Here is a 26,798-nt window from a genome sequence, read left to right on the forward strand (position 1 = left end):
TTTACAAATTCAYGTTAATCCTRTTTACCTCAGACATCACATTAGAARTGTGTGTTGACTCAGTTGTTCAAGATGATTTATAAGCACTTTTCAAAGTTGCTGYTTTCAAGGATGCCATCCTCCCCTCCATACTTATAAATTTGATGTTTTTCAGACATACAACTCAGTATGTGAATATATTAAAACAGAGCTAATTGCATGGGTTCATTCTGTTTACCAAACTCAGTATCATTTGTTTAATCCATATATTTCTTTGTTAAAATTAGAATGCCAATTCTTATGAACTTACAGATTTATTGTGGTTTTACATATCACAGCACTTGAGATCAAGACAATCTACCCTCCTTTTCCAAATCACACTTCAAATATTAACAGGGTGTTGATACAGAGCAACCACTGTTCATTCATATAAAYCCACAGCTGCATAATTTAGCAGAAGTGTAGGCGTGCACTATTGTGCTACAGAATGATTGCTGTCTTGAAATTACTATATACATGAGAGAAAATAGGCAGATAAAGCATGGAAGTCAGGGTAMTATTTACAGAGGACTTATAGGTAGAAAACCCATCATGTTCTGTTTCTTTCATTAATATAGAGTTACTACAAAAGTCAATAATACACCAGATAGATTAATATTCAGAAGAGTTCATAAATAAGGGAGAGACCAGGCAGAATAAGACTGCTGCATTGAAACAGGAATTGCACTAGGTGGTAGTGTGAACTTACTCCTCATGAGAAAGTGGTTGATGATTAACAGTAATAGTTGTGATGGTAATTAAAAAAACCCTTAATCCTTTTTTCACTCCTTCAGAAAGATTTTTTCATTCTGAATTTTCTTCTTTTTAGTCACTTATTTTAGGGATTCTTTTCCTGTTTGTTTACCTTACTCACATGTATCCTCAGCACCCTCTTTCAGATGCTCAYGTTAACAGGATTTTCCAGCTTGTCTGCTAGAAAGCATCACCAAGGTTTTTATATTGAACATCTAYAGGATCTCTAAAACAGCTCAAATTTACTTTTGTGATGGTGACTCAGTTGCAGCACCCCCTTGCTGCACTTTCCTTGTAGACTCAGAGATTTTCCAGCAGATCCCTGGATGTCACCCCACCTGCCCTAGGGCAGCTCAAATACTCAACTAGAGCTCACTACAATAAATTTGTATTTATTTATAGCACCTGGAAGTGAACAGGTGTCTCATGGCACAGATTACAGAGCATCACAGCGGAGCTAAAAATCCCATTTCAGCCCTGGCAGGAAGAACAAGAGCCTGATGAAGGCAGGACAAATAAAGCACCTGCAGTGAGGCTGCAGCTGCCCTGAGAAGAGCTGAGGGCACTTTTGTGATCCTCACCCAGGAACCAGAGCTCAGGAATATTTCACARGTGATGTGTAGGAAGRGGAGAGGAGCTGAGAGCACACTGGRCTRAAGTTCTAGGACTAGGAGTGGCTCAGGAGGAGGATGTCCATCCACCACAGGAGAGGTGAACAAACAAACCAAGGCTGGCATTGTTGGCTCAGCAGGGACTGGGACGGTGCAAAGAGCACAACAAAGATGTGAAACTAAATAAATGTGAATTATTATGTTAATTCCCTTCCTTGAGGTAACAGCCATTAAAAATAAACAAGCATCAATAAATAAACCAAACCACTTGACTTTCACTGGAGGATATTTATGAATATCAGCTGTTATCCATCTCTTTGTAACACTCAGAAATGTGACTTGTAACTCTGGCTCCTGGTTCKATGCCAAGACCAGTGAAAACACTCTTTTAATCAGTGTAAATTCCTCTTATTTTATAAAACAAAATAGTGCAAACAAAGACACAATAATAATGATGGAGTGTAGTGAGTACAATAATTCTCAAATCTCCAGAAAAACTACCTAAAACACTAAAAAAAGTAACAAATTTAAATTACTGTTAAATTTTTTTAACACAGTTGTCTCCAACTATATCTTCAGTGCAATTATTTGAACTAAATGGCTCATGCTTGTGTTTCTCAGAAGATATTCAAGCAAATATGATACAGGAAATCAGACATATTCCCATATTATGCTACACCCTGCCTGGTTTGTTCCTGTTGAATTGAATGCACATAAATACAACTTTTTACACCCTTTGAGGATTMACATAACATAAATTGTAACTCTCTACCTGACAGGAGATRCTGGAATATACCAACTGYGTGGATACACTTTATGATCTCAAATGTACATACTTATATCCTAAGCTCTAAAAACAACAGGCAGTTGATATTGTGCATATATGGTTGCATGCAAATACTTCCATCCACTCRTCAAAACTCCCAGATTTTATTTTGTTTCATTTGTGGTGCTTCAGTAGAATGGGAACTCCACGGAATAGCAGCAAGATGTTTTCACTACCAGCAAGGTGGGCTCTCACTGTGATTTCTGCAAGGAAATAAGTCATAAAGTTTTTATTCACTCATGGAGAGCAGGAAGATGCAGCCCATCTAATTTAAAAAAAWTCAACCAGCTCTAATATTTCATATATGAGAACACAGGTATAAACTAGAATAAATTTCACTGAAGCAATGTCATGAAGCAGTAAATACGAAAGGACAAAAATATCAGAGCAGTTGTCACCTCTGCTTCCCTTMAATCCTTCTAAGGGATGCTGCAGCATGGTTTTACCCAGAGAATCCCATTAACTCCTGACAGCTGTGGGGAGGCAGCAGTGATGCTGTCAGCTCTCCCAGACTTTGCTGGGTTCATCACTGCCAGGCTCTGCTTCCTCCAGCCCTGCTGCTCATTTCAGACCTTATCTGCATCAGGATCAGGATTGTCCCCTTCCACCTCTGAATACTCCATCMCCTGAGTACTGCTGTGATGCAACTGGCAGTCAGGATGATGAAAATCACTCTAAAACAGAGTTAAAAGGTGTATGGAAAACTGCCCTTCCTACGAACTTCTGAGCTTTTTTCTCCTGCATAAAATATATACAGGGTTATATATCCTGCCCTGAGTAATAAAATGCTTGCACTGTTCAGGTGTTTCTCCAACTGTAATCRAACTTATTAGCTTCATAAGAAACTCCAAGCATATTTCGAGACCCAAATMATAAAGTTCAATTCACAAGAGTTCCTTTCTCTGACTAATGCATGCCTGTTATATTCTTTTATCATTTCTAAACCCTCATGGAGTGTTTCAGTACTTCAGGCCCTTAGATATTGTTCTGAGATTAATATCTGATAATAAAAACTACTTGCAATTTATTTTTAAGTAGATATTTTAAAGTCTTTTCCCTTTAGGCAGGTGGTGAATTGATCTGACAATGCCAGTGTTGGTAAAATGGTATTTCTGGGGAAATCTCAGCATCCCACAGACCAAGCCCCATGGAGTGTCACCGTGTTTCAGGTGTGGAGCTCTGAGATAATGCAAATTCCAGAGGTGAGAATTGCTCATTAGCTGCTCTTGCTCTAATTTAAAAATAGCTGCACGTATCTTGACATGATTCTTGTGCAGGGCCTGGCATTTTACATTCCTGGTTCGTGCAAGGCTTCCTAGGAACACCAGTAATACAAATTGGTTGTAAAAGTAAACATACTCTGAGTGCCACCATCTTATATACTTCATTAATCCTACCCCAAAACCCCACTAGATGCCCTTTTATTTGAACAGGAGAAAGGAGAAGACCAAGTTTGCCCTACACCAAAGCAAGATTGTTCTCAAGTCATCTTTTATGACTTGAGACATGAAATGCAACCAGAAAAGTGCTGTTCCTAGGAATTTGCTTTCAATTTTGCTGGTAAAATGCCTGCATGTATCAGTCTAATGGGATTAACTAATGAGACAAGCTGATAATTAATGCATTGTTTAGAAGCCATGCTCAGCAAGGCAATGCAAGCTGGGTTATTTTAGTTGAGGTTTAAGGACTGGGGAGGGGTGGTGCCCMWMMMRSYYCMKKKYCCMRGKKRMSKSMRRRWKRARRRGGRWKGKKKWRGRWKGGKYYYMMCCCCCTGWATGATGAGAGCATTGCCAGGGCACAGATCCCAGCCTGAGAACCACAAAATGTTCCTTCCTGGGGCTGATGAACTGAATCAATCATCACAAATAATTAGGGACTAGAGTGTCTCAGGAGTACACAGAAGTTCTGGTATTTGCACATCCACCTGGCTGATTGTGGAAGGATCCTTCAGGTATCCAGGGAACCCTCTAACGAGACCCTGATTCTTCTCACAAAATAATCATGTTATCATTCCTTATCAATTCTCTAAATGTATATATTGCATCAGTTTGAGACATATAAACATTTATGGTGCAGAGAAGCAGAACTCAAGATTTATTTCCTCTCCCAGTTCAGTAACTGAGATGGYTGCTTCCTGCTGCTCATTGTCCTGATGTTGTTAATTGCTGTCGTTAATTTTCCTTTATGAATAGGGTAGAGGGAATGAATCATTCATGAAAGAAGTAAGTTTATCTTATAATGGGATACCAAACATGCCATGACTTTTTGGCCTTTGGGAATGGCAATCTTGAAARTGCTCCTTGCAGATGGGGGAGGGCTTTAATTGATTCTGTTGAAGACCCAGAGCTCCCTGTAATCAACATTTACACAACGCAGAGGAGGATTGTGTAAATCTTGAAAATACATACCTAACTCACTCCTGTCTGTGGATTCCATACTTGAATGAAGACAATTCTCTCTTCTATCACTTGAATGACTTAATTTCAGTGGCATTGAAAATTATGCCCAGTAAATATCTTGCTCATGTATCATACAGAGTGCAGCAAGTTAAAAGGCATGCGTGTACACAGTGTATAAGAAATAATTATTTAGATCGTTAAATTTCAGATGTCTGTAAAATATGGCTGCAGGACAAGARAAATTTCAATATTAAGTCCTTCTGGGATTGATGGAGAAAAGCAGAGAAAATCTGTAAAGGCAAAACCAAGGAATCCTGAAGTGACATTTCTACTGCATTTAAGATTTCATGATGGTGAATGCACTTCCAGTTATTATGAAAAAAAACCAGTGCTATACTAAAAAGGCTTAAAAGGCCTTTTTTTTTTCCTTATTGCCTTGATTTTGTGTAATAAATTGCAGATTAAGTAAAGAAAAAGTATTAGCTTACCCCACCTGGTAAACTTTCTATTTCAAAGCAAACAGAGAATTATTACTTAAAGAAGAGACATCAGGTACATGAAAAAGAATCCCTTTGATGTGTGTTTTCAAGGCTGGCCATCAGTTTTTCAGGGATACAAAAGAGTTGGTTTTCTCAGAACCCCTGAAACTGCCAGCAATGGGATGGCTTTTGATTTCTTGTCCAGATGCTGCACCTTCTTGGGCCAGGCTCAGATGTCCAAACTCAGATCTCTGGCAGCCAGAGGCAGTGGAGGAGGCTCTCCAGAAATCCCTCACTTTTTACTAGATGGCTCTGATTGCTGTTTATAACCCCARCAGCCCCCAGGGTTTTGGAAACCACTGACTCCCAATGTCTGGCTGAGCATGTTCTCATCCTACACCAGTGTTCAGTGCTCTCCCTGTCATTTGACAGCCCAGGTGCCATTTGACAACTGCCAATAATTCCAGCTTTGATCATTAGGTGTTTTACATTAATCTCAACCAAGTTAGACTGTAGTAGACAGAAAGCAGATGASAGCTGCTTCAAACATTTATATACACTGTGCATAACTAATGTTGCAAATGAGCAGAACAATCAGTGCTGCCTCCTTTGCACACACCAACATTGCTCAAATCAATGTCCAAACACAGYTGGCATGTCCACAGCACGTGTCATATTGTTGTTATAATGCACTTTAGGAGGATGATGAAACAGCCATTTCTTTTCATAAGATTTAGCTGTTGAATAATCCCAAAACAGGCACAGYTCCTTGAAAAACCAAGGCCTGCACGCTGCAATCGCAGTGATGTGCTCACAAACCAYCCAACTGGTTTTTGGAAGCAGGAAGTCCTCACAGAAACCATCCCTAAAGCTTCTCACTCTCCAGCTGTGCACCCTTTGCATTTTGTGCCTGTCCAGTTACAGATCACTGAAACATCCCTGTAATCTGACAGCTTTTTCAGACATTTGTGTGCACTCAGATTCAGCTACATCCACCCTGAAATCACACTGCAGCGCTGTCTTGTACCCTTGCTTGTTGAAAACATCAGCAATCACTCCAGCTGACTTACAAAGAGTCTGGGTTGGACTCACGTTGTGAAACACTCCAGTTAAACTTATTAAGTCTAATCGGTGTGGTAATGTTGAGCGCTGTGCAACATCCCACTCCCACATTCCTTAGGTTAAAATGATTTCGTGCTTTGCAGCCCTGCCTCATAACTCTCAGTTAGGGAAGCCCTTTGGAAAGCTTTCCCTGCTCCYCRTGATTGTTTTCTTCAATTYGTTTTTKTTTTWKTWTTWTTWTTATTATTTTTAAAAAGCGACGTTTYTTAACTTCARAGCCAAAGGGYTTAAAAYCAAAATTATGCTCAATTTTTCTGAAGTCWTTTTGAATGTGATACTGATTTAACTGGCCTGCAAAGTAAATGGATGCTATCCCATATATTTTTCATTACTTCATTTACAGAAAGATGCTATAAGCTAGTTACTTTTCATTATAGTCTGTGATAGCTGGCCTCTCTCAAACGAGTTTTGCAAGACCTTCCAAAAATAGCAGAGGGCAAAGGTCGTGCTTCATTAAAACCAACCTGCTGGACTTAATTCCAGTAGTGGCCCACAAATTCTTAAAATTCTGATAGTATTCTCGAATTGTACGAAAAACCCAAATTGCCTGAAGAAACAACAGTACTCAAAAGCAAAATGAAGACGWAGCCCTTCTGTTTACAGTCAGCTTTTTATCTTGCTCCTATCAGCAAATATGATAAAAGAGTATTCCCTGTGCAAGTCATCCTTTAATGCAGGGAGTGGCAAAGCCAGTGGGAGGCACCGAGCAGACTTTGGGAAACATCCACGTGCTGCTTCTCCTCCTGTCAGCCCCTTCCAGGAGTTCTTCTGAGGAGAAATCTCTCAATCACAGCTCCAAAACCAAACCTCCTGTTCAGACATGACACAAATGAGGCACAAACACAAACCTGTGGTCACAAAAGGAGAGGATGCCACAAAATAATACAAAATTTTATGAAWGTATTACAGGTGTTGCTACACCCTAAGTAGTTAAGAACATCTTTATAGTGCACAAATATAAAAGTGCATTGAGGGAAACTTCCTGTGCTCGACTGAAGTTAAAGGGAATGTGATGGAACAGAACCAACACCTGTAAAATGACAATTGAACCCACAAACACCCCATATCYCATTAAAGGTCTGATATGAAACCATCTGGGGTTTTTGCTATGTGTTCCCATTTAATAGCAACCAATGGCTTCTATAAATTAATATAATTCCTATAATTTTCATTTTTACATTGTAGTTTGCAAATTTACATACCAAAAAATTAAATCAATGCACATAGTGTCAAGAGGCCTTAAATACCTCGATGCAGATTTAAAACATTCTGTTTATATCACATTACTTAGGCTCCTATTTTGTACTTTTAAATTCAATGCTGTCCTCAGAATATACATTGAGCACAAGAGTGTTTTATCACAGAAAATGATGATCAGCTATTTCACCTGGAATTCTCTTTGACACAAACTAAGACATAACTGCAGGACTAAGTATATTTTCTTTATTAAGATACAAACCTCAGATCTTACCTGGTGTAAATCAGAAAAAGACTTGGGCTTCCATAAAAGTTACAAATAAGTCATGCAACAACTGTTAGTTTAGAAGGTATTAAAATRCAAAGACATTTGGTACTCCTTCTTTAGCTAAGAAGTATTTTATTCTATGAGTCATGGGATTGGCATCAATAAAAGTATTAGAAATTGAATCATAAAAAAGGGACAGCAGATATAAAGAACAATAATCCCTTCATATCTTTTTCAGCAGCCMAGCAGACTGGAATGAATAGAAAAATACTTGCTGGTATTTAAGATTTTTTCATTCAAAACTGTGACAACTGATATCTTGGAAAAGGTGACCTTTACATTTCTGTTATCATCTATAATATTCACACATTATTCATACACCAAAACCTGAATTATACACCCTGCAATGTGCATGGATAGGTAAAACCTTTTTTCTAGATTGAGACTTGACAGTGGGTGCAATTAAAATAAAGGGACAAAGAGAAAAGAAAAAAAAAGAAACMAAAAAACCAAAACAGCCCTGCAGAATAACTTGCCCAAATTATCCCTATTAGGCCTATTTTTTAATTGCAAGATATTGCATGCACTGCACCTCGTCATGTAAGATGATTACAGATGCTGATAAAGAAGGGACCTTTTAGGAGAAAATGCACAAAATTGTGTTTTAGCTGCAGAAAGGAACTTCTTCCACACATGGCCACTTGATCCCTCAAGAAAACACACATTCATTGATAAAACTTCAGGACAGAGGAATTTTCCTCACTGGTTTTGGTAATGGAGAGCAAAATACCRATGTCCACCTTCTCCAGCCTGATGGAATAATCAGGCATTTCCCCGTGTCCTCTGGCAGGTAAGAGAAACACAGAAACCAGCCAAGAGCAGAGACAGGGGTATGAATGGCATCTGTAAAATAAGGAGGGTCATGGAGAAGGCAAACACAAAAAGACTTTTTCATTTCCTTCCACACTAATGACGGGCATGAATTGGAGCTGCCATTGCACACCTCAAGACAAAGGGAAGGAGATGATTCTCCTCACAATTGCACAATTACASCGTGCTTGATACAGGATGCTGGGTGTGCTGGAGGTGTGCATGACTTCAGAGACAGCCTGGACAAGATCATGGATGAGAAATCCTCAGGAACTTCTGAGGGATGGAGAGTCAGCATTTTGTAGGTGGCTGCTTCTTACCCAGGTCCCAGATAACACAAGCACTTAACCCCATTAAAGTGCAGAGATTTCTGGAAGCCAACACACAAGTGCTGACGTCTGACAACGCTGCTGAGCCATGAGCTTTCCTGGTATTAGTAAACTAGCATAGAAAACCCATTTCATGCCTGTCAGCTGGAGTAAATCCTCTGACTAATTTGTTACAAATATGAGCATACCTTGCTCTCCCAGTAACCTTGTTTTAAAGACTGGAGGAGAGCTGTGGTGTCTCTCTGCTGAAAAACACCAAGAACATCACTAAATAATCATTTCACGTGTTCTGAGAAAAGCCTGAGTTACTTAAACTTCATTTGGTGCTCAATATTGGCTGGAATGATGATCTGTAAGAATTTCATAGGAGACATTTACACCTAGGATGTGAGACAACCCCATCCTCATCTTAGGTATAACCAAAAGCCCTTTTATATGTTGTTTTTTTGAAAGTCATTGAATATTGTGAGTGATCTGAAATCTCCACCACCAGGTTGCAGCTGAGTCCATGTTGCAGAGGGTTGAGGTATGGTTTGGGATTATAATCTCAGGTTTCAAAAAGGCTTCTTTATGTAAAGGGTTATTCATATTTCTTGAGCTCCCCTGAGGACACAGGCCTCAAAATACTCAGAATAGGCAAAATGTGTGGATTCAAATTATTCAAGAATAATTTATTGAATTAACTAGATACATTTAAAAGTTTGAGTGACCCGTTTCTGCAGTAAACTTTCCTTCCGAAGTGTGAAGAAATTGCAGGGATAGAAGGAAATGAGGTTTTGGTCCAATATTATATATAATTGAATTAAATTTGAAGCAGGTAAGATTAGATACTAATTTTCTGTGAGGCCTTTAAATTCCAGTGAATCACATTTCTCTGTCTATGAATTTTCAATCATGTAAAAACAAGCATTAAGTACTTTCCAGTGTGATGTGTGATGCTTTATCAGAGTTCTGGGTATACCATACATCATAGTTCTGAGTTGCATTAACTATCACTGAATTCAGTTTTGTCCAGGATGTCCTAGGATAACCTGGAAGCAGATTGTTTTTCTGTGTGCATTTTTAAAACAGTTCTTTTTTTTGTTTACTGAACTTCTGTGGGTGACTGGTTAACTGACCASTTTGCACCCCAGCAACAGACTTTAATTATGTGAGCAGAAGATAACTCAATTTCAATGTGACTAATTCAATACTTTACTGGACTAACTTAGTCTTGAAGAGAAAAACAGGAACGTCCAGAAATACACATTAACCTTCATTCTTAGTTTCCTACTAGGGACACCGAGCACAGAGTTGGAACATAAATTTTCTTCTGCAATATACAGAAAGGAAAACCTTGAAAATGCTTTTGTACCTCACATTTGTAAGAAKAACTTTAACCCAGTTCATATTTGTTTGTGCAGGATGAGGAATAACTCATCAGTCAGTGGAAAGGATTATACCAAGAGGGAGTCTCCCCTTTCTGTACACCCTTGTCTTAGGAGGTGTCAATAGGCACCCTTCTACTTAAAGGGTTTAACATCCAAATCTGGAGATGCAGGTTTCTCCTTTGTGTCTACACAGAATAATAGAATCATTGAGGTTGGAGGAGACCCACATACWCCTACAGGAACAAAGATTTCTAGAGAAGCCTGATCAGAAACGTGAGCACAATGGTACAACAACAATATAGCACTATGTGAAATGACATCATTATCAAAAAACTGAAAAATAAAATTACTGAAATTAATACAATTTAATTATGAAGATTATGGTGATTGAATGTGGTGACAATCTGCTCCAGGAACTATTCTCTCTTTAAAAGCATTTCTGTCACCTCTTCATATAAAAGTCAGGTAATTCAGCCAGTAGGAAAATTAGAGATAAGAGATCTACAAGATGAACAAATAACAAGTGACAGACAAAGTAATTTAATTTTTTAATCATTTTTCATACTTCTTTCTGCATTTCCTCAGGTGACAGTTGGAACCTTGCAAACACCTTAACTACTTCTCAAAACACCTTGTTTGTGCCTTGATGTTGCAACAGTAGACTTAGATATCAAACACAAATCGGAAAATTTTGCTTAAGACTGTAAATTATTTAAGGCAGGGATCAGCTCCAGGAAGGACAGTTCTGCTATTAAAGCTGTGCAGTGGAATGCAAAGGATRGGACTCTGCCCCTGCCATCGGGTGTGATGTTCAGTCACAATCTCATCTCAGCATGACACCGAGAGGAGCAGCCCCACTGATCGTGTAAGGCCTTGTTTATTCAGTGTTTACATCACAATTCCCAGCAATTTTTAGCTTGAAAAATAATAACCAACAGAGGACAATAACAGCCTTTCAAACACAAAGTTTGAAGCTTTGCATTAAGTAGGTGGAGCCGCGCAGCAGCAGGTGTGACCTGGTTGGTGTTATCTGGGATGAAGCCTGACAGAAGGAGATCTCCTTTGGGGTTACCCAACACAGATACAGATGCAGCTGGGAATCCAAGCACTGTGGAGCAGCAGAGGGTGAGCATCCCTGTGCCAAGTGCCCCTGGAGGGCAGRCACAGAGCTGTTCTGCATCTCTCCAGGCTCCTCAGAGAGCTTCTGCAAGGCTCGCGACAAATAACTGAGAGGCCGACCCCGAGAACTTGCTCTGAGCCTTCCAAGGTAAAATGGGATCAGCTGGAGCCAAGAACATCTAAGGAGATGAAAAAAGGATCATGATGGTGAGGTGTAGCGTGTTGTAGGGTATCTGGTGAGTGGCTGGAGGACAGGAGATGGAAGCAGGACCTGCTTGAACCTGCACTTGGTTTCACAGGGATGAACTCTTTGCCCCTAACAGTGCATTGTGGACATCAGGGAAGAGAGAAGGGAATGCAGAGCTCTGCCTGTGCAGCACTTGTTGGATGACCTGGGCATGATATTCTATTTTTTAAGRATTATCTTTGTTCCTTTGAAGGTAAGTTGCTCATGGTAGCAGTGAGACTGTGCTTCAAAGACTTTCCCCGCTTCACGTTGGAGTAAATGATGGGTTCCATTTACTGAGATGTTTACCTATCAGCTGGTGATTAAGTGATCAGGCAGATGAGGGCTGATAAGCATATATGGCTGATAGCAATAATCAGAATGGGTTTTGAAGACTTCCTGTGTGATTTAGAAGCACAAATTAAGTTTGTTTGGGGGGGGTGGGGGGTGGTTTAAGTACAATCATTGAATGGCGTTCTGTGGGTAACTTTTCTGTGAAATCCTAGGATAATCTTCACTGTGAAAATATGTTGTTGCAAATCCTCTGAGAATTTAATTTGCATGCCCATAAATTGCAGCTCTAGAGAGAAAAAGAAGTTTCATTTGTCAAGGACATGAAGAAGATCTTTAAGAATGCCTAAAGGATACCCTGACCATGCAAAAACTCCATGGCAAACAGAAACAACCCCAAAGCTATTTTCTTGAAAACTTACTATTTTTGAGGAAGTGTTGCTTTCTTTGGATCAAACCCAGTAAATTACTGAAGTATTGAGTTTTGAGGGGTTTTGATGGTTTAAAGGAACCCTTAGGTGAATTCYGAATTCTAATTTCTATCATGTTTGAATTCTGTTCTTATTCACTTTAGATGTTGGCAGTATGGATCATTGTTCTTTTTCTTCTCAGTGCAGCCAGAGGTGAGACATATAATGAATGAAGCTCATAAACAATAAAAATTGTGTGGAACTCACACCAGAATATCTATATTCTAGAAAAAGTATGCTCGTTGAAATAGATTTAACATAATTCTTCATTAGTACCATTAGTAATTAGAATTATATCATGTRTTTCCTACATTTAGCTCATTACTTTTTAATTCTGTAAAGGTTTTTACAGCTAGCAAATGGAATGGGAATTAGAAAGGYATTTTTATATGTGAATTGATAATGAAATTCTTCCAGAATATTTTTCCCCTACTCACCCTCAACTCACTCATGGTATTGGTGGTGAGAGCCCAGGCACTTCCACTTCTCAGTGTTATGCAGAGAGCAAGAAAATAGCCTTGGTCCAAAATACCTCTTTCATGACAGGACAAAAAGGTCCTTTTATTAGCAATACAAAATTATCTGGGATTACACAACTGTTGTGCTATAACAGTGTGGAAGGGTGACAATTAATGGYAACACCCACGTGTCATATTTGCACCATTACTGTATTAAAGGCACAATAAAGATTGGGAAACYTGTCCTTCAGGCACAGACCACACTTCCTGAGGCTGTGCTTTACTCTCAGCTCCACTCCAATTCCCCTTTATTGCTTCCACTAAAATCTTATGGTGATAAAAACAATAAGGGAGATGTTTAATGTGAGTTGTGGAGCAACCGGAGGCATCTATTTTAGTGGTTTGGTTTCTTTTTACTCCTTCATGAGCTGTTGCACAAGAAATAATAACTTAGATAAAGATAGATAATATTAGGACTGATTTGAAAGGCTGGCAGCTAAAGGTGGCTTCTTCTCTGATTCGAGATTTTATTGTCTTTTTCCAAGGGCTGTGTTAACAACATGTTTGACAAAACACATCCTGCATTCTCATGAGTTCACCAAGCTGAGCTCCRGGCTGTGTTTGCAGCAGGAATCAGTTTTGAAGTTCAAGTCCTTGCTACAAACACCAGAACAACCTGASCCACTTTATGAAAAATGCACAGAAGTGCCTCCCTCGCCTGAGTCAGGCACGCTGGGCTTTCCTGGTGTAAATGCTCTGCTGCCAGCTCGTGTACGGAACCCGTGACATTCCCACAACACTGATATCTTTCTCTGTGTACCCAGGAAGGCAAGTGTGCTTCAAAAGGCTTGGATGCTTTTCAGACAGCCCCCCTTGGGCTGGGATCCCAGGGAGACAACTGGCGGGCTTGCCCAGCTCTCCAGGTGTTGTGAACACAAATTTCCTTCTTTACACCAGAGACAACATGATGAAATACCAAGTAAGAAACTGCTTTGTTTCTAAACACTGAAAGTAAACAACACATTCAACGAATTCTGGGAAGAGTTTCTTTTCWCACATATTTTTGCTAATAACACTGCAGTGAGAAACTCCAATTCTGTATTAGAAACACGATAATTTTCTTCCATATTATTTCTTTTTCTCCTCATTTCAGCACTCTGAGGAGCCAGGTATATTTACAACATATTAATCACAGCCCTCTAACACAAGATATTACATGTAAAAGGCTTCAGAAATAAGGGTTTTAATACAAATGGCAGTCACAAACAGCAGAGGTGTTTATTAAAGAACTGCAGAACAAGTCCAACTCCTCCAGCTGAGAGGGTCTATGAGGTTTTAACAAATAATTCTTTCACTGAAGGTCAGATGTGTGCTAATTAGTGCATCACATTCCCCTTTTAACTCAAGAAAACCATAACAAAACATATGTAAGAACTAGTATTCAGAATTTCTTTAAAAGAAAATGTCTCCTTTCTTAATACACACCAAAATACCTACAGCCTCTGACTTTGTAAGCCTGGTGGGCTTTCTCATAAAATGTAAATGAAGCAATGAAGGTCTTATCTTCAAAGGAAAAAAAGAGAGAAAAATAGATATAGTTTCAAAGTCAACCGCATAATACCTTTCAGAAGATGCTATCTTTGCATTTTTACGGCCAAGTCTGATTAAATCTTGTACTTACATGACATGTTGTACCAGCAGATCTCAAAGCATTGTGCAAAAGATGCCGGTATCATTAGTTCAATTAAGCAGAGGAAGTGAATCATTTGTGGAAGGGATGAATTGATTTCCCCTTGAAAGGCAGTTTAGGAATGAGAAATAAGACCCATTTCTTCAGAGTGAAGGCCTCAAGCATTGGGGTACTCTACCCTTTATCAAAATGTGCAGAGGGATGGAGCAGTCACCTCCTTGTTGTGTTTGTCGGTTGTTTGGTTCTTTTGGCACAGAAAATTTCAGCTACAAACCCTTCGACCATAAAAGCTTCGAATTTCCGAACGCACAGGAAAACTCGCTTCATTATACACGGGCACCTGGCTRGAGCAGATCTGCCCTGGATCACGAGCATATGCAGGGTATGTACAGCTACTGACAGTCATTTTACCTGTATTTGTAAGCCCAGATATCCACATCTGGCTTAAAATTCCCATGTAAAATTCATACCTCCGCTCCTTTGTTAATTCAGGGGATATATAAGGAACACAAAAATCAGAACGAAGCCCAGCTCCACACAACTACACTCTTGTCCCTTTCAGCACTTCAGCTTTCTTCTGAATGGCATTTGCTGCATTTACCTCCCTAAGGAAAGCCATAAGAAATTGATTTTACAATTTCTTGCCAATAATAAAGGGGGAAAAAAAGAGTAAGTTTTCTCACCTCAGCAAAAGGTCATAATAAACGTGTCAGTTTGAGTGAGACATTTGATCTAATAAAAACAAAGGGCTTTGTTCAGCAGAATGGTTTCATTTTACTCAGGCACATTTCAAAAATGAAATTGTTTCAGAATAAAAAACAAAATCAGAAAGTTCTGTTGGCAGAAGTGTATAAACAGAATGTTTTGGTTACAGCGTATGAACTTGAGGGCTGAACAAATTTGAGAATCATTTTGGGTGAGCCAAGCATAAGAAATTTGAAGCATAAAATTTGAAGAATAAGGATCTCTTTTGGTAACAGGGGTACTGTCATTAAGAGAAGTTGGTACCCTGGAGCCAACGAAGACATCTGAAATGGAAAAAGAGTCGGCGTCCTCTAATCACTGATTCCACTCTGCCTCCTTGTGTTGGCCTTCAGCATCAGCAGCAATTAATAYACTGAACATTTATCATCACCAGTCACACAAACAAAACAAAATTTACTTTACCTATGCCCTGCTACAATTGTAACTAATTCCTGTTCGCTGTTTCTCTGTTATTTTCCTGCTCCCCACCAGTTCATGTTCCACACTGAAGATGTGAACTGCATTTTGACGGAGTGGACGGGCGGCTCCAGCGGTTTGTACACGGACGCGGTCAACAACGTCCGCATYGTGGGGGCCGAGCTGGAGTACCTGGTGAACTTCCTCGAGGTAAAAGTATCCCTGGAATGGGAAGACTGGTGCACAGTCCACATGGTGGAGATTGTGCCAGAGAGGCACCTTCATGTTTGATTCAACAGAGGCACCCAGCAAAGCAGCTCAAAGTGTTAAAAAAGGGCTCTAATCTCACACAAATGAAAATACCTGCTTTAGTATCCTAACTGATTTGGAAAAACTGCTCTAACATGACTTTACAGCAGCTTGACAATCTGAAATGAAAAATTAAATACCCTTGATTTAGTACATCAGGATAAGACAGTAAATAGCCACAAACACCCTGAAAATGAAGAGAGGTGGGATGAGTAGGGAATTGCTTCTCTTTAGGCAGATATTCCATTACCCAGAACTGGAACTTTTCACCAGGACACTCGCCTCCATCACCCAGTGTTCTGGCCACACCCTGGCACTGTATGGGGATGTGCTGCAGTGTCACTGACATGCATCCCCACACTGTTTTTTTTCTCCTTTCCATAAACCTTCCCAGAAAGACTACGGCTACTCTCCTGCCAACATCCATTTCATCGGCCACAGTCTCGGAGCACACGTTGCAGGGGAGGCAGGSAGGAGGAAACCTGGCATTGGAAGAATAACAGGTACTGCAGCTATTTCAGCTGATGAAAATTTGTATTTTCAATGCAATTTAAGAGAACTGAAGAATCACTGGTGCTTTATAAACAGACAGTAGGCTGCAGTGTTCTGGTTTGTCATAAATAACAGTGCCCAGCCAGCATGGTGGCACACAAGTTGTGACACAGCCACACACCAATTTCTTTTAAAACCTCATTCTTTTCTGTTTTCCTTCYCCTCCAATCAGTTCTTTTCCCTGCACAGACACTGCTGTGTCTTAAGCATGCAGACAGTGAGCAATCACACGAGCAATCCAGAGAAATTAGGATCAGAGCTGTGTTTCCTCATCTCCAAAGAGATCTCACTGACACTGAAGTGAAGGGGTACCACTTTCAACCTAGATATTCTGGAAATGAAAATACACTTCTGGCCAAATAGAAATCAACATGCTCAGAGTAACATATGAAGATTTCATATTTGTTACTAACATGACCAAAAAAAATAAAAAGGAACCAAAGCTCTTCTTCTAACACTGCTCCCCAAAAGCATGCCAAACAGCATCAGCATTTTCCTGTGCTGCAATGCCTCCAGTCAGCTTTCCGTTAATACACTGCCTGCTTTTTCTGGCTGTGAACCACAAAATGGATTTTTATATGTAGAGTAAAGGCAAAAATATAATGACATAGAATATACATAACCTGCATGTGATGATATACATAAAGCATTATTTACACAATCAGATGTATCTCCCTTCTTTTAGGTTTGGATCCAGCTGGGCCCCTTTTCCAGTACACTCCCACAATGGTTAGGCTGGATCCTTCAGATGCAACGTTTGTTGATATAATTCACACTCATGCTGGTCATCTTTTCTTTGACTTTGGTAAGTTTTCATGCAAAGGCTGCCATTGGCACATAGGTTGGCTGCAGAATACCTGAGAGTGATCTGCCAGGATCCATTGTGCATTTCAGCTCCAGGGATTCTTCAGCCTTGTGGCCACYTGGATTTTTACCCAAATGGTGGGAAGAAGATGCCAGGGTGCAACCAGCTTCGTGTGCCTCCTGCAACTCGGGATATCAATGACCTGATGAGAGGTAAATGCATTTAAAAGTATTTMAAGGTACTTTAAAGAAGTAATATCTCATTGTAGTCTACAGTCAGAACAAAGGATGGGATAAGTTAAGGCCTTTTGGATATATTTGGATGTATATGTTATTTACATAGCTCAGATTTGGAACAGGGAGACAATGAACAAAAATGGAACATTTAAAGCTGCTTCTGAAATACCCTCCAATTTTCTTTTGTACTAATCAAGGCAAATTCCAGACAAAAATTTCAATTAAAGCATGCAAAATTGTTCATCACAAGCTTTATAAGAGCCTGCCACTGTGCTGACAGGCTGACCTCAGTGGGAATTCCTCACATGAAGGGCTGGTAAAATTTAATTCATGGATAATCCAAAAAGGAGTATTTTAAAATCTGACCTTCCCTTCTCCACAGGAAGACATCTCTCCCAATATTGCTGGGATTCATCCATGCCATTTAGTATCTTCAAAGGGAACAGCCCAAGGTTAGAAATACAAAAGATGATGAAATGACTGCTCCATTAGTAGTTCTTCAAAGAAAGCTGGGCAGTTAATCAGAATTACCCTGGGATCCAGGACAATAGATCCACAAAATCCTGCAGAATTGAGAACATCTCTTATTCACAGCTAAATGTTTTGAAATCCCTACCACTAGTTAAATAATTTGCTTTCAAAAATGCTCCCCCTTAGAACTGGTCGAGAACTTGGTAACAAAGAGAACTGAAAGCTGGCTGTGCTCAAAGGCACTTGGAACAAAACCACTTTCCAATTTTAAAGCATAAAAATGTCYACATTTTCATTAAAAAAAAAAATTAAAAAAACAATTCCAGAGATATTTCACAAGGCTCTTTGCAATGTTTTGTCTTGAGGGAGAAACTCAACTCTACTGAACACGAGCAGATGGAGTTGGTTGTTCATGCAGCTCCTAAAAATAGAGAGAGTCTTAACTTTCTCCTCTTGGTTAAACCTTACTTTGCTAACCTCTCTTTTGTTTGGTARTGTTTGCATTTATGTAGTGTTTTCATGTACAAAGTGCATGAGAAATGCTATTTAGTGACTTTTTTTCCTACAGTTTTCGATGCAGTAGAGACTATGGGTGTTAAGTGAATTTGCCTCTACCATAAATCGAGCCAGCTGAAAGAGCTGTGGGTTTAAAGTTAAGAGCACAAACCCTTCTGAATTAAACAAGGAGCTATAAAGAAAACACACTCAGGATGCCTTGATGATGCAGATTATTGTCAAGAAAAACAGACAAGTACTTTTCACAGAGGTTTTAGTGTGGGGTTTCTTTTCTTCCCTTATGTGAAGAATATTGTGTAAAACTGGTAAACACCAACAGGTTTATCTTTAAGATGCATAAAYATTAGAGGAAATTTTGATTTCACTATAAACTGAGCAAGCTTGCAATARCTTCAGTGCCTCCCAGACTTCTCCCTGTGGTTTGGTGAGCCCTCATCACACRCTGAGGCAGGACAGAGCCCATTTTTATACAACCAACCGAACTTTAGTACATYGTGTTTTGATAAAGGGGAGACCTCGGAATCAAGGAAGATGACTTTTGCTATAAAGGACCTGTAAATATAACACAAATTGGACTTTTTTTCTTTCCTTACTGGCTGCTTATAAATTTCAGTCTAATGGCAAAGTATACTTGTTTCAAATAGTTCTGACAAAATCAAGGATGCGCTGCCAAACCTCCTGCTTTTCAGAGAATTTCACAGAATTGCTATCAAACGACTGCAGATTTTCTAGAGCTTAAAAACACTGAAAACCACTGAACTTAAAATAATTGCTAAAATTACCTTTAATTCTAGAAATTAGTGGAAACTGGGATTTTACAGAACACCATGTTGTGATAACCAAAAGAACAAGAAAACTACTGCATTGTAGCTACTATATACTTTATAAAAACTTTAGCTATGAAATATTACAGTCTTTGAAATATCAAAGGGGAATACTCTTAAAGGCTTCTTGTTTCACCTTGGTCCATCTCCACCTCTTTAAAAACTACCTCTTTCCAATAGAAAGAAAATATATCTAGGCATAAGTATACTTTCTCACTACAAATCCAAATTATTCACACTTTAAATGTTTTTAACTATTTCCAATTAAATAGAAATATTTRTTTCTATTTTTATTTTACCTAAGATATCACTATACATGCAAGTGCTTTTGAGGAAAAGAKACTTCAAAATGTTGCTTTGGCATGGACTTTATGTTAATGTACAGCCTTAATTGCTTTTTATCTGTTGGGTTTTTTGGGTTTTCTTCCCCCCAGCATACAGATCTTTTGGATGTGGACATAAAAGGAGTCTCAGGTATTATGCTGAGAGTATCATCACTCCAAATGGATTTGTTGGGTACCAGTGTGACACATACCGAGGGTTTGTATTGGTGAGTGCCAGCTCTGTGTTTATCTCGGGGCCTATGGCCCTGCCCTTCTTCTTTTAATAATTTCTGGGACAACTTCTACACTTGGGGTCACAGGATATGGGCACAAGGGACATTCAGAACCACTGCCTACCTTCACTCAGACCAGACCCAAACCCAGGCAGTTTCACAATAGACAAGTGATGATCAAGATTTAACCTTTTCTTCACTAAATGCACAAATAGCCAAAGGCCCATAAACATCAGTTCCAGCAGAACCTCCCATATATCAAAACTGAACTACCTAAATATAARGATTTCCAACTCTAATTGATCTGCTTTCATGCTTATCTTTTTAAATGTATGTCAAGATCTAGATCTAATTGATCTGTGTAGGTAGGTTAATTTCATTAAGGCTCAGCAAGGGAATAAAGGCAGAAGAGCAGACAGAACAAATCCCAAAATGAAAGCCCAACCCTCAGTATTCCTAAACATAAATATTTTTGCCACATGAGTGAGATATCCAGCCAGACCTCCTTGGAAATGTGGTTACTCATCCTGTAATCAGCAGAAAACCTTCCAGTAGAYCCTATGAAAGATGAATATATCACCTGGATTTTACAGATCAGGTTTCAAGGCACAACATTCATTATGGAATTCACTTCTGGTCTCTACAGGAAATTATGCCAGATTCCAAGCTGTTTCTCTCTGATTTTCAACCAGATGAAATAAACTGACTGACCACCTCCGCTCATTTATCAACCAGTGATAAATACTGAAGATATGAGCTGAACTGAGAAGAAAGTACCTAATTAAAAAAAAAAAAAAAAAAAAAAAAAAAAAAAAAAAAAAAAAAAAAAAAAAAAAAAAAAAAAAAAAAAAAAAAAAAAAGCTGGGAAAAAACTGAAATAACCCATAACCTGAATAATATTTTCCTTAAAATTTAAGAATTTAAAGAGATTAAAATAGATCATGTCTTATACCACACATTGTTATTTTCTCTCTAGGGARACTGTTTCCCATGTCCGAAGGAAGGATGCCCACTGATGGGTCATTATGCTGACAGGTTTTCACATAAAACTGAAAAAGAACAACAAAAGGTTTATTTGAACACGGGGCCCTCCCCTCCCTATGCTCGTAAGTTCTGATTTTGTGGGGTACTCCAAAGTGGCAATGAATTATGTGTGAAAAAGGACCTTACACTGCAGCAGAGAGCTGCTGGAGTTGAGTTGCACTCATACAAGATCTAGAATTTAAAATGTTAGGAACATGCAGTACTAGCATTCTTTGGGAAAGCTGAGATAATTGTAAAAACAGATCAAATCATGCTCACTTTTGAGTTAATCTTGATTATTACAAGATGGCTTCAAAAATTATATAAGGCTGAAGGTGGGAGGAATGTTACGCTGGAAGTTTCTGCTTTAAATTTCAAATTTTAAAATGTTATACTGTTTTTATTGAAAAAAAATGGGTATTTTTGCAAAGCTCATGAAGTCAAAATGGCAGAGAGCAACAAGAAATACAGGTTTAGGTGTGTTTACTGTAGAAACAGACACAATACTCGCAAATAGGAAAATTAATAAATAAACTGTAATTCATCACAGGTATTGTTTGCTCATAAGCACATTTCTGCAATCCTTTTCTCTCTCTCAGAGACACTGAAACATGTAAGAAATWTTACCCTTAGGAAAGACATCTCCTTTACAACCATAATCCATTTGATTTTGCTTTCAAAGGCTGGTGAAAAAAGATACACGTCAAAGTATGTGCATCAGAAACCATGAAGGGAAATATAGATGTAGCCTTGACTGGAACTAATGGGATCAGGAAAAAATATACCATCAACAAGTAAGTTTAATGTGGCTGTTGAAAAAGGGGCTCTGTCTTTGTTATCATATGGAATATACACACAGAGCTATTTTTACAGGCCTCACCTTGTTCTGTGGGGCCTGTGATTTACACTGGTAATAAAAGTAGCTGGTAAGTGAATGAAGTTGCCTGTGCTACAGATTGTGGTAAAAATCTCCTTGCTCTGTGGTTTTTTTTTGGTTTTTTGTTTTTTGGGGTTTTTTTTTTTTTTTTTTTTTTTTTTTTTTTTTTTTTTTTTTTTTTTTTTTTTTTTTTTTTTTTTCTGAGGCTGATGTTAGCACAGCAAAGTGGGCAAGAGCTCTGTGGCTGCTGCTGGACTCAAAACTCACTGWGRTTTGGTGATCTYTGGGAGGACACAGGGCTCAGRGATGCACAATCATTTMATTATCCCCTCCTCTGGRGAACATGGGAGTGAAAAAGTTGCARCTTGCCCATGAACCGTGTTGGAATATGGGATACGTGACCACTCAGCCTGGCTTTTTCCAGTAAATGWGAACTTAAATCTCAATAAATAAAGGTGGTCAGTAACAGAGCTTAAATATTGTAAAACCAGCCTCCTGTGTGTTTGAACACAGCTCTGTCCCTGCTCTGTAGCAGGAGTACCTTTGGTTATAAATGCAGCACTGCAGTGAAATAGCTGCAGATAATTTCCATGTTAATGTCACACTGCAATGTGTGATCTGTTGGAGTGAGCAGTGATACCACACAAGGCACGAATGTAAACTATAATTTTCAATTTTCTTCATGGTTGAGAGCAACCAGAAACACWGGGAGAACCTTTTGGTTTGGATTTATTTGTAGATCTTATTTTGTATAAGTAATAYATGGAATAAATCATGGCAATACTGACAAAGACTTTGCTAATTAATCCTGAAAGGCACAGGAATTTTAGCAATTCTATTTTAAAAGTTCATAATTTTATAACAGTAGTATTTAAAGCTCCAACTCTCATGGCACACCACAGCTCATTTCCCTTCCTGCCTGTACTCAAGGTTTTCTTTTCCCCCTCATTTGTGCAGAACACTGAGCATCCCTTCTGTGCTTTTGTTTTGGCAGGGGAACTTTCAAACCAGGCAACACATACTTGAACTACATTGATACAGAAATTCCTGGGAATATTTCAAAAGTTGAGTTTCTCTGGAAAAAGCATCTTGGTCATGTAGACAGAGGCTGCATGGGAGCTGAAGAAGTCACAATAATATCTGGGGAAACTGGAAATATGTAAGTATATAATCTGATGGCGTTCCAGAGAGGTGGAAGTTTTTTTCCTAATTAAAATTAACCCAGCTGATGTGTTCACCCCACTCTCACGTAAACCAATGTGTGGTAAATGGGAAAATGGAGAGAACAATTCCCTTCAAAAGCACCCTCCTGTTCCAAATTAAAACACAAAAGGAGCCTGAGCATAAAGGCAAACACATCCTGAAAGTTAATGATTCGTCATTAACTAGCAAGTCTTAAAAAAATGTGTTAACACACACATTTTATGTTCTCAGTGTACTGAGAACTCATGTCTCAGTCTACTGGAGCTCATGCTTTAACCTAATATGAATTAAAACCAGATTAATATTAATTATGTGGGCTAGCTGAAGGTTATATATTTTTGCTGACAAACCCTTCCATAAGCTGTTTCCCCATTTTCAGGTCGGTGTTCTGTGGCTGTGGCACGGTGCAGCCCAGCATGTGGCAAGCCCTGGCCATGTGCTGAGGATCTCCTGGGACACTGCAGCAACACTCACCCCCTGGAGGAGGATTGCAGCCAGCAGAAAAGGTGAACGAGGCTCCCCCAACAGACTGAGAAACACACCCAGCTTTTGGGGTTAAATCTCACAGTTTGGGAAAAATTGGAGCTGCAGGTCAAGCCATCAAGGAGCGGTTACATGATGTRTGATTGACATGGCCATGCTTTGTGTGTCAGGCTGTGATTGGTTAAACAGAGYCATAGACCCCGCCTAACCASAGATRTGATTGGATAAGAAGGTTCATGGGCARTGACYCTGCASARCWAACAGCCAATGGGTGCTCAGCCCGGGAAAAWTGAAAGTATAAAGAGGYRCAGCTTTGTGAGAATAAAGGATTTCTTTGAACCGGCTAGAAAAGGTCTGTGTCCTCTKTTCCCATATTGTCACACCCAGCCCACTACAAAAGTTCCATTTCCAATTCAGTGCTGTCAGCTTTTTTCCATGCACTTGCCCTCCTGTGAGGGTAATGATGACATTATCATCATCCCTTCGGTTATGATGACAGAAAACACATTACCAGTAACTAGCTGTGACTCTTTTTTATACCTGAAACACGCATCTTCTTTATCAAAACTTTATTGTACTACTGAAAAACTTGAATGTTGTGGGAGTCTTCAATGCATAACTATTTTCTCTTTAGCAGTGAAGCTGAATTTTCCACCTCTACTTTGCCTTTGTGACGATRCTGAGGTCAGGCTTGAGCTGCATCATTTGGATTAACATTGCCACTTCAAATTAGTCAGCATTTCAATTGTACTGATTAGCAACACCAGACCMCTGAGGGCTATCAGCATCAGCCAAAATAAGCTAAGGTTCATTTGTTTCAACACAAGCTACCCACAAAAATTCTTTCATCTTTTAATAACCAGCTGTTGTCTAAGTCATGCAACTGATTTTGACATGTGATGTGAGGTTTATCATCTGAGTGCACAAATTACGTGTATCAATCACATTGGGCAACTCTGTTCTGTCCCATCCTGACAACCAGCTGTTCCAGAAATCTTCCAGTGGGGTTCCCCAAAGGATGTTGATGTGTTACTCAAGGCTGGATGTGGCTGATGAACAGGTGTGTTTCGAATTATGCAGCAATAATTTTGGGATAKCAGAACCCTGTCACCTCCAGGGAAGTTTGGCTCTTGCTTAGGATTTTTGATAAATCAGGTGTCTGCCTTCTCAGAGCTGCTCTTCGGTGCCCTTTATTTATCATCTCCACACAAGCAGGGTGGGATCCAGAAACCATCCTGAGCAGGAAACTCATCCTTCTTTACCTCTTGAGGAAATGCCTTCGTAAGATTCCCTTCCTGAGCAGGAAGTGCCCTCTTCTGTACCCCCATGGAGATATAAAAAAACCCACAAGTACTTCTACAAAGTTTGGAAATATCTGTAATTGATAATTACAACATCTTGAACATTCTCCATAAAAAACACATGGCTCTCTGCAGGAGGAAACACATGTTTTTCATAAAGGTATATGTACAGGTATGCTAATGAGAAAACAAGGGCCATTCTTGTCAGAATCCACTGAAAACAAAAACAACGCTACTGCATAGCACAGTAGTTTCTCTTCTTTCCAAAATTGCATTTTGCTATCAAAATGCCCCTCATAAATATAAAAAAATAAAAAGAATAATTAAAATTAACTAAATAGGACTAATAGGCAGASACCTCAGCATTCAGTTTTTGCCGTTGTCTCTTTTCCTTTTGATCCTATCTTAAACTGAGACTTTTCAGATTTTTTTCATTCTACTCCAATACACTACAATATATTGATAAAATCCTTGAAAATAACCATAAATTTGCAGGAATAAGCCTCCCTGCCTTATTCTAAACCAGAAGATCTTCTGGTCTTTCATGGCTTTTTTTACCTGCAGCAGGCTCCAATTCTCAAATATGTGTCTGTTATATAAAAGCTAAAAAAAAAAAAAAGTTTGGAAGTTAATTTTTCTGAGACTTTAATGCAGTCAGGGTATTCTGTGTAGCCCTTGGGTACAACAGTTTTTGACAGGCTGCTGGGACAGAAGCAAAACCAAAAATCTTTGTGCATTCCCAACATTTATTTGAGTTATTTTTCCATAACCAAAGCTGACTGGAGTTGGAGTTGCCACTAAACAATTGACCTATCACTGTAAATTTATCAGTAAATCTATCTGGATGGAGTCTGTACAAAATTTGGTGCTCTCTGATTCTCCGTTGTCATGACACAACATCCGGGACTTTGTAATTCCATGCAGTCTCCAAGCCTCTTTACATTGCTCTGTTTCCATTAATTAGGGTGCAGAAGTTGATAGCATGCCCAAATCTATTTTTGTGGCATATTTCCAGGACAAAACAGAGCCAATTATCTTTTCTTTATCTTCAGCTATCAAGAATATAAAAACTTCCCGAAAGAACTTGCCTCAGTTCCAGCCCTTGCACAAGCAGAGCACGCCCACGTTGGAGCTGCAGGAGCACAAACCTCTCCTCCCAGGGGTCTTGCAACACCAGAAGYACCAGCAATATGTGAAAATACTGGCAGTGGTGCCAGCCCAGAGTTTTTTCCTTTTTTTTTGTGACACTAGGAGAGCTTGGGGCCAAATGCTGATGTCCAGAGCTTTAGATGATTTACTTTGTTCTGAGCCACCGGGCTTGATGGAGCCATGCTTTTATCAAAATATTCAAGATTTTTACACCTGCCTTTCAGTTTCCAAGGCAAATCTACAGTCAATCCCTCTTAACTCACCTGATTCTTTCAAATAAATTTAATATTCTAGCAGTAATAAGAGATAAAGCATTCAGAATAATGTTCTTCACCCTCTTCCCTTTAATTCTGCCCCTTACTTGTAAAGAAAATCTGGCTGTCCCTACTAAACCTTCTCTGCCTTTTGTTATTTTCTTCATCTGCTCTAAAATCCCCTCTTCTAGTGCTATTTCCTTCAAATACTGTACTCCCTAAGTCTCCAGCTCACAAAACCAATAGTTCATCTCATCTTTGCTTGCTTTGAGTGATTTAATTAACAGCCAGCATGTATCATGGAAAATCATAAATATTTATGACTTCCAAAACATTCCTTTCATTACCATTGTGTGATACTGCAAAGTACATACTAAGGCAAATTGGTTTTGTCTCTATTCAATTTCAAATTTGTTCACTTGACCAGAAAGAACACATTGCAGTTAAACAATAGAAATACCAAGCAAATCTTTTATTCTTGGCTCTGCCACTCAGGTACTGCAGGTAAGATTCTCCAAGCAGCTGAGTGGTCTTTGTCTATACATATCAGCAATTCTCTAGGGGGTGGAATGCAGAGCTGCT

The 26,798-nt window shown here is 39.1% G+C and overlaps 1 protein-coding gene across 1 annotated transcript; it reads left to right on the forward strand.

Moving 5' to 3' along the window:
* Positions 1-10,988: 10,988 nt before the first annotated feature.
* Positions 10,989-23,745, forward strand: LOC130575983 (pancreatic lipase-related protein 2-like). Its single transcript, XM_057370293.1, is given in 14 exon segments — positions 10,989-11,509; positions 11,661-11,801; positions 12,453-12,501; positions 13,631-13,785; positions 14,753-14,878; positions 15,733-15,867; positions 16,361-16,469; positions 17,204-17,323; positions 17,413-17,535; positions 19,805-19,920; positions 20,903-21,032; positions 21,632-21,743; positions 22,821-22,985; positions 23,409-23,745. Coding segments are annotated over 13 exon segments (1,446 nt in total). The 5' UTR covers positions 10,989-11,509; positions 11,661-11,759; the 3' UTR covers positions 23,473-23,745.
* The last annotated feature ends 3,053 nt before the right edge of the window (positions 23,746-26,798 follow it).

This window comes from Malurus melanocephalus, unplaced genomic scaffold (genome assembly GCF_030028575.1).
Source record: "Malurus melanocephalus ecotype Western Australia unplaced genomic scaffold, MMel_1.1 scaffold_122, whole genome shotgun sequence".
NCBI lineage: Eukaryota > Metazoa > Chordata > Aves > Passeriformes > Maluridae > Malurus > Malurus melanocephalus.